At 52.7% G+C, this 8,142-nt stretch overlaps 2 protein-coding genes across 2 annotated transcripts in view; both read right to left on the bottom strand.

Moving 5' to 3' along the window:
• Positions 1 to 214: 214 nt before the first annotated feature.
• Positions 215 to 1,686, bottom strand: SH3BGRL3 (SH3 domain binding glutamate rich protein like 3). The gene is given in 4 exon segments (XM_068539214.1): positions 215 to 658; positions 772 to 939; positions 1,500 to 1,574; positions 1,577 to 1,686. Coding segments are annotated over 4 exon segments (408 nt in total). The 5' UTR covers positions 1,676 to 1,686; the 3' UTR covers positions 215 to 592.
• Positions 1,687 to 2,880: 1,194 nt separating this feature from the next.
• The window catches only part of CEP85 (centrosomal protein 85), a 32,133-nt gene continuing 26,871 nt past the window's right edge, over positions 2,881 to 8,142 (bottom strand). Inside the window, exons 12-14 of the mRNA XM_068539206.1 lie at positions 6,381 to 6,488; positions 5,002 to 5,227; positions 2,881 to 4,610 (exon numbers count right to left, since the gene is read on the bottom strand). Coding sequence (XP_068395307.1) covers positions 4,450 to 4,610; positions 5,002 to 5,227; positions 6,381 to 6,488 — 495 coding nt within the window. The 3' untranslated portion in view covers positions 2,881 to 4,449. The remainder of the gene's footprint in view (positions 4,611 to 5,001; positions 5,228 to 6,380; positions 6,489 to 8,142) is intronic.

Raw genomic sequence — 8,142 nt, 5'->3', positions numbered from 1 at the left:
CACATGCATGTGCACTGGAGGGTGACCCACCCACACTGTCTCTAGAAACCGTTGGTCCACACAGGTATGTGTGTGCTGGGCATATATCCAAACACACGCACTATCAATCACACACAGAGGTGCCACACGGGAGCACAGCCTCAGCACAATCACATCTACCAGACTTGCTCAGAGCAGGGACCCAGGATGTCCAGGCCACACCAAACAGACACGATGCCAATGGAATGGAACGTTTAATTGTTTCTGCAGTGCTCCCGGATGGGGATTGCGGGGCCTTTGGCAGAGCCCTGGCTAATGGAACCAACAAAGGTGCCCATCAGCCAGTGCCAGGCAGGGTGGCAGCCTCAGGGCCAGGCTGAGGACAACCAGCACTTGGGCTGTTGCTTAAGACAATTTCTGAGACTAGTGGGTAAGGAATGTTGCCTTTGTATAGAGGAGAGAGGGCTACAGTTAGAGAGGGGAGGAGATAGGTCTTGGGTTGGGGGGAGGGGCTCCAAGGTCGGAAGGTTAGGAATAATGGAGTTGTCACAAGGTCCTTCATGGGTGATGGCTGGGGGGAATGTGGTGACGGAGTCCAGGGGGCTGACTCGGCTCAGGCCAGTTTCAGGAACTCCTGCAGTGTGTTTTGTTCCACAGCCTCCACAAAGAGCTCATAGTCCTGGGGGAGGGGACAAGAGGTGGTCACCTGAGTGCTGGTGCTTTGTCTCAGGTCTGACTCTGGCTGGTATCCTCCTACAACACTCCCTCCACCCCCAACCCCCAGGCCCATACTCCACAGTACTGGTCCCCGTTGACAATCTGGGGTGGGGTGGCCTTGGGGTTGCCCGCCAAGGCTCGCATCTCATCCCGCAGGGCGTTGTCTTGGGAGATGTCCACTAGCTGGTACTGGATGCGCTTCCCATCCAGGATGCGGGTCACCTCGCTCTGCTGGGACTTGATCTGGGGGCAAAGGGCGGGCAGGGGTTAGTGAGCAGACTGGAGGGTTTATGGGGGAACCCTGGGCAGAAAAAAAGGGACTATGGCCAGGAGCTTTTGTCCCACTGTCCCGCTCCACTCCCTAGGGGAGGGTTCTGGCCACTAGGAGTTGGGAGGAGGAGTCAGGATTGTGGTGGTGTGGAAGGAGAGAGGGACCACCAACCATGAGGAGGGGAGTCAGAGTGAACATAAGTGAGATAAATTAAGGGTGGGGAGAGCCAGGAGCTCGGCAAAGAGAAAGCAGGGCAGGCCTGGGTGGAGACGGGGAAGGCGCCACCTCCGCCCCAGGTACACACACAGTGGAGGAGAGAAAGGGCAAGATAAAGACATGGTCAAGGATCAGCCTGGTAGTGGGGGTGCAGAGGACCCAGGATGCCCGAAGGAGGTGTTCAGTGTTCAGGATGGGGCCGCGGAGCCTGCCCCCACCCAACTCAGGAGGCCGCCACCCCCGGGGGCGGGTCCCAGGCGCCGGGTCCAGAGCAACAGGACCACCACCCGCGCTCTACCCCAGGGCGCGCACTCACTTCGCGGGAGCCGGTGACCGACGTGCTGTAAACGCGCAGGCCGCTCATGCTGCGGATGGGCCGACGGGCCAACGGGCCGACAGGCAGACGGGGTGGCGGTGGCAGCAGCTGCACGGCCTGGAGACGAGGCCGCCGCGCTCAGGAGCGGTTTCCTTCCTGCTCAGCCCGCGAGTCATCGCTCTCGGGACCAATGGGCGGCGCGGACAGGCGCGCGGCCGGGGCGGGGCCTGCGCGACCCCGCCCCGCGCAGCGCCGGGCCCCCTCCCGCCCCCCTTGGGGACCGGGAGCGCCGAGGATCCCCGTCCCACGCAGGGCCGCCCTTTTCAGCCCTCCGAGCTGGGGCTGACAGTGTGAGGCTGGGGAGCAAGCTGACTGCAGGAAGGGCCGGGGAGGGCGTGGGTTTGGCAGAGGCCTCCCCTTCAGCCTCGCGCGGGTTTGCTGCACCCAACTAACTACCCACCCCCGGTGCCACGACAGCGCTGCTCCGCTCCGGGCTTTGAAGTCTTGAGCTGTTTTCAAACCTAAAGTTCCCCCGCTGGGGAGCCTCGCTTCACGGGCTGCCCCCCGACCCCAACACGCACACACTGCCCCAGGGGCCACCCACACGTAGCTAACCCCGGGGCACACCACAGCACGGAGGGCCTCTGATTAGAGATTTTCCCAGAGTTCCTCTCCGCTCAGATCGGCAGGTTTAGACAAGTGAGGGTGGTGGCAGGAGACTGGGCCACACCCTCACAGAGCCAGATGGAGGCCAAGGTATGAAAGAGGCTTCTAGTTCTGGACTGGGTGGAGGTAGAGGTTGGTGTCAGGACTCCTGAGAGTCTGGGCCCTTGTTAAAGATCCACCGCTGGTCTTGGGGTGGCCCCAGCCCCACGCCAACTCCTCGCAGCAGATGGCACAGGGTGCAGAGGAAGCAACCAGCCCAACCTTGGACACTCAGCCATCTGTCTGGGGTTGGACATGACACCCCTCATTAGTCCGCCCAGGTCCAGGGCTCCGAGAACAGCCCAGGAAGACAACCCTAGCTCCTGGAGGCAAACACAGAGTCCTGCCTTGCTCTGGCGAAGCCACTTCCTTACAGCAACCCACAGGCAGCAGACTTCCTCCTCAGAGGATTACTGAAACTCAAATGACAAACTTGCTCTGTGACTCAGGGCAGCTTCACCCAACAGAAAGTGCTGTGGGAAGAGATCTTATCTGTCCCCACAGAAAGAGAGGAGCAGAAGTGGTAGAAATATGGACATGAGGCTGGACCTGCCAAAGTTCCCTCCTTGCTGCTGTTTGGAGAACTTGGCTAAACACCCAGGCTTTAGCTCCAACAAGCCAAAATGAGGGGTGGAGTATGAGCTGACGGTGATGGAAAGCAATGGGAAACCAAGGAGTCTGTTAAATTTTTATTTTGTAATCAAAATAGGCAATACAAACCAGTTGACATAACAAGAATTCATATAAATAACTGCTTATTAACTTTATGAGGAAAAATACCCGTGAGCATGGTGGCTGGGCTGCCAATACAGGGTGGAGACCAACCAGGCAGCTCTGCCTTTAGGAGGCAGGAGCCCAGAGGCTGAGGGGATGGCTGGGTGGGGCTGCTCTGAATGGAAGGGATAAGTCACTCCATAAATAAAACACAAACTTGTAAAAACACTTAAGAAGGAGTCTCATTCAGGCCAGGAGTGAGGTCCAGGATGCTGCCCTGCCAGCCCAAAGCTTAGCAAGAATCTCCCAATGGCTGGCTCTGGACTCCTGAACTACTCAGTGCTCCCCCTTCCCCACACATGGCCTGGCTTGGCCTGGCTCCAGATCTAGAGGAGGCCTGGGGCTGGCCCAACAACCAGATACAAACAACTACGAGATGCTCCCTCAACGAGGAGGCAAGAGAAACCAGAAAGCAGAGGGTCCAAAGGCCCCGGAGAAACAACGAAAAATACTGAAAGCTGTACCTTAAAGCTGACCTGTACTGGGTACTCTGAACTCTCAAGGAGCCCAGAGCAGGAAAGGGAAAGGACCCCCAATCCCAAACACAAGAGAGGCACAAATCAGAAGGCTGGGCACTGGCCCCAGCCCCGGGGGGAAAGGGGTGAGCAGCTTGACAGTTGCCCTGCGGTATCCTGGGGGAAAATCCTGCCCAAACCCAGAACCATAGAGGAGTGAGTTTGCACTCAAAGCCCAAGAAGGGGGCAACCTGGCCAGCCTGAGAACAAAGGAGAAAGGGCTGTGCTAACCACACGACCAGGGTCCCAAGGGCACGGGACAACTAGAGTGGGGTCTCCTGTAAACGGGCATGGTAGCACAGATGAAGAAGCCCCAGTTATAATCCCTGGGCTCCCAATTCTAGTTAGTACTTTGCTAAGGAATAGATCACCCTGAGGCATCTATGAGAACAAGAGCCCTGAGGAAGAAGCAGTGGGACTGGGCCTAGGAAAACCCAGAGCCAGCTCAGGTCCCAGGAAGGCTGGCACATGGGGCCTGAGAATTCTCAAATGGCCATTGTTACTGGTACTCAGCCTTTCCTGGCCCCTCTAAGGAACTCTGGGCATCAGCACGACCAAGGTATGCAGTGGGAATGAATGTGGAGCCATCCCAAAGGATGGAGAAAGGAGGTAAGCGGCCTGCTTGCCTTTGACGTCAGCCTGCAACTGGGAACAGTCTGTGAGGACTTACCAGTCTACCTGCAAAAGTTAATTATTAACTCACCCTCAAAGGGTGAATCAGGATGACAGGACAAATGCAATCCAACAAGGCAAAGCCAGAGTGGGGCAGGGCAAACAAAATTCTCTAATCAGCCCTTGGCCCCAGATGCAGGCTCATACCTCCCCTCCATCCCTTCTCTCTGGGAATAGCAGCAGACAAGAGGCAAGAGATTGTCAGGGCAGGACCTGCTGGACCGGGCTCTCAGCAGACCAGATTCTCCCTTGGGGAATACAGCCTGTCCCACCCCCAGCATTCCTCACTGTGTGACACAGTTTTCTCCCATGTCCTGGGCGTATCTGTCTGACATGGTGGTCCTTAAGTCCTCGATGTCACGGCGTAGCTGTTGAACCTCTTCTAGTTTCCTCCTGATCACATCCGGCTTCTGAAAATCTAGCTGAGTCCCTGCGTGCTGTGTAGCTGGGGAGGAGAGCATTTCGAGAGATTATTAGTAAGTCACTCAGGAGGCACTTCCCTGTGAAAAGCGCAGTACGGATATGCAGTACCATAAGGCCTGTGGTCTTGGAACATGGCACTTTTCAAAAAGCACCTAGGGATAATGGGCTGAAATCTTGCTGCCTAAGGGCCACGTTTTTGTTTGTCCTTCACCCAGGTACCCCATAAGGATGCCTGTTTCCAAAACAGATTTACTGAACGTCTACTTTGCAAAACACATAAACTCCCAGAGGGTGGTGACCAGGTCTACGGAGCCCAGTTCACACATTACCAGTAATGATGGGAAAGGTGGATAGGGGTGAGAGGAGAATGAAAGCCACTCTCTCCTGGGTCCCAGACTGGCCTGAGGACTCACAGTGAATGCCCAGAAGCAGGGAGAGATTGGGGTCATGACCCTGGGCCCTCTGGGTCACAATGCTACAGACAGCCTGCAGATCTTGAAGGCAACTGGCCAACTCCTGATGCAGCTCAAATGCCAGCTGGGCCGTGTCTGATGAAGACGGGGACCCTGACTGGGCCTGGCGCAGGTGTTCTTGGAGCGTCAGATTCTTCTCAATGAGGTCCTGGTTCTGTACTGAAAGCTGAGCAGATACAGAGGCAAGCGCATTAACCCAGGCCCAGGGAAAAGCAGAGTATCCGCGCATGAGTGTGGATATATGTATATATGTGTGTGGAGGGGAAGCTATGAGTCAAAGGCGATGTCCCCCCTCCCTGCACTCCCCTCTTCCCCCTCAATATCAGGCCTAGTTTCTCCTGCAGGTAGGTTGGGCTCACAGGGCTGCAGCATTGGAGGGGAAACTGCACCCCAGCAGACTGAGTCAGCAGCCTCCAGGTTTCTGTTCAGGAACCAGAGAAGATACTCCCGCCCCTCGGAACTCTATCTGAAGCCAGTCCCTCAGCCAACTCTGTTAGCCAGGCTATCAGAGAAGGCTTAATGTGAACTGTGAAATCTGAGGAGACACTGGTTTCAATCTCTCCCTGCCACCCTGACAAAAGTGGCCACCAGCCAGCCGGATCAGAGTGTGTCAGAGGAATAAAGCAGGTAAGAAAGACAACATGACAGCTAGTGGCCACTGGGTGGGTAGGGACGAGGCGGGGCTGAAGAAGCTGGGGACCTGGAGGACATCGTGCTGAAATGTGTCCTGCCTTTTCAATCCTTCACCTCAGTGGAGTCAGGCTTCACTACAGAGACCAGCTATTCACGTCTATCTGTGCCTCTTTCCCTCCCTTTCCCAGAACAGCTTAATGCACACTCCTTTCCTTCCTACCTCTATTCTGTTTTAAAGACACTGAATAGAGTTTCTCCTCCAGTCCCCGCCCTCCACCCACACTGGGCCATGTGACAATCCTAGTTCCGGGAGACTCCTTCCTCAGCACTTGGGCAGTGACCTTGGCCGCCCCCTGCCGACAGCTCTGTTTACTCCATGAGGATCACCAAACCTTCAATCTTCTTGAACCCTTCATCCCTAACCCCACAAACCTGTGGCTGTGGGAATACAAAATAAGAGTGATTTTCCATATCCAAAAAGCATTCCTGGGTAATTATGGCCACTCAAAGGCTTAGGACCTTTAATATAAAGGATGATGCAATGTCCCTTCTTACTCCTCTGCCAAAAAAGCTTAGCAGGGACCTCCCAAACGTGGGGGGCTCCTGTGGGAGAAGGGATCGGGAGGATACACAGAGAAATCAGGTTTGTAAAGACAGTACCAAGAGGCCTAGCTGTTGCTGCTCACCTCTTTCACAGCTGTGCGCAGCTGCTGCAGGGCTGTCTCCCTCCTCTGGGCCTCCTCTTTCAGGGCCTGGCTTGTTCCTTCTTCTTGAGCCACTTCCTGCTCTAGGCTCTGAATCCCATGGCAAAGAGGGTGGGAGAACACATCAGGGGTAACAAGTCTACTTCAGACCATATCGCCTCTGGTCTGGACTATATACATAGTAAAGCTCCACCCCGCCCACACACTGCTGCTAAGAGATTATTTTACAACAGCCCTGATCTGTGACTTCGCATCAAAACCCTTCTCTAGCCCCTGACCATGTAGCAATAGAGGCCAGCTCCTCAGCAGGGCATTCTAGGCCAATCTGGCCCTTACTTACTTACTTTTTTTTTTTTTTTTAATGCAATTGAAAACACTTTTATTCTGGTCTTGTTAAAATTACTTTTTCTTTGGATGAAGTCATGAAAGATTAGACATTGACTTAAGAGATGGTTACTATTGGTAAGTTTGTAATAGATCAAATACTTTGGATATTAGAGAACATGGGCATTATTGAATTATTATTATTTTTTTCACACACACACACACTGTATTTTATTTTTATAAGAGATAGACTGACACCAAGTATTGTACATGGATGACCACAACAAAAGCAACAATGATTTCAATTACCAAACATGAAACACACTCATACTCTTACTTACTTTTCTAACCTTATCTCTTTCTACCCTCCGCACAGCCTCTACTCCAGTCACACTGAGCGACTAACTGGCCTTCATCCCCAAAGGTTCCAGTTCCAATACTGTTGCTCACTCCTCTTCCCCTTTGCCCAGAATGCCCCTCTGCTCTGCCAGAACCTTCCTTAATCTGCAAATTAGATCCAATTAATCCTAATATTGCCCTGCTACTCATACCTCCATCATGGCTCATGAGTACATTTGTTGGCTGTGCACATGATTCCTCCCTCCACTAGACCATAACTTTCTTGAGGGCAAGGAACGTCCATTGAATTGAGTTCAATTATTTATCGAGCACTTACTGTTGACAGGCACTGGGGATACTAAAAAGAATACCAAACTATCCCTGTCTTTGAGGAGCTCACAGCCAAATGCCCTTGACAATACTGTATATTAAATGCTTTTGACAGAGATGAGAAGGGGTAGAGAGAGCACTCTCTCAGGCACCTAATCTAGTTATAATGCGTGTGTGCGTGTGTGCGTGTGTGTGTGTGTGTGTAGGGGTAGTCAGGGTCAGGAGAGGGAGGTATTTATATTTGTTATCTTCTGCCTCTCATTCTGGTTCATTCCAATTTCCCCCCAGTTTTGAAACTGACTTGAATAAAGTATAAATAATATTTCTGAACTTTTCCATTTTGTATTAATATAAAATTTAGCAGCCAAGGAGAATGTCTCACCACTATGAAACACCCAAGGTGACCATTTTGAATCCACCTAATTCCACCAAAGTCTCATCATGGGTAAATATACTATTTTAAATGCTGTGGAACCTCAGAGTTCCAGGAAACATACTTTGAGATCCACTAAAAACTACTAAAATCCTGGGATTTTAAATGGATGTAGGGAATTCCCCGGCAGTCCAGTGGTTAGGACTCTTCACTTTCACTGCCGAGGGCCTGGGTTCAATCCCTGATCGGGGAACTAAGATCCCGCAAGCCGAGCGGTGCAGCTAATAATAATAAAATAATAATAATAATAATAATAATAATAATAATAATAATAATAAATGGATGTAAACACTCACTAGGCTTGACTATCTCCTTACA

The sequence above is a fragment of the Eschrichtius robustus genome, chromosome 3 (assembly GCF_028021215.1).
Source record: "Eschrichtius robustus isolate mEscRob2 chromosome 3, mEscRob2.pri, whole genome shotgun sequence".
Lineage (NCBI taxonomy): Eukaryota > Metazoa > Chordata > Mammalia > Artiodactyla > Eschrichtiidae > Eschrichtius > Eschrichtius robustus.
This window is presented reverse-complemented; position numbering and strand designations above follow the sequence as displayed.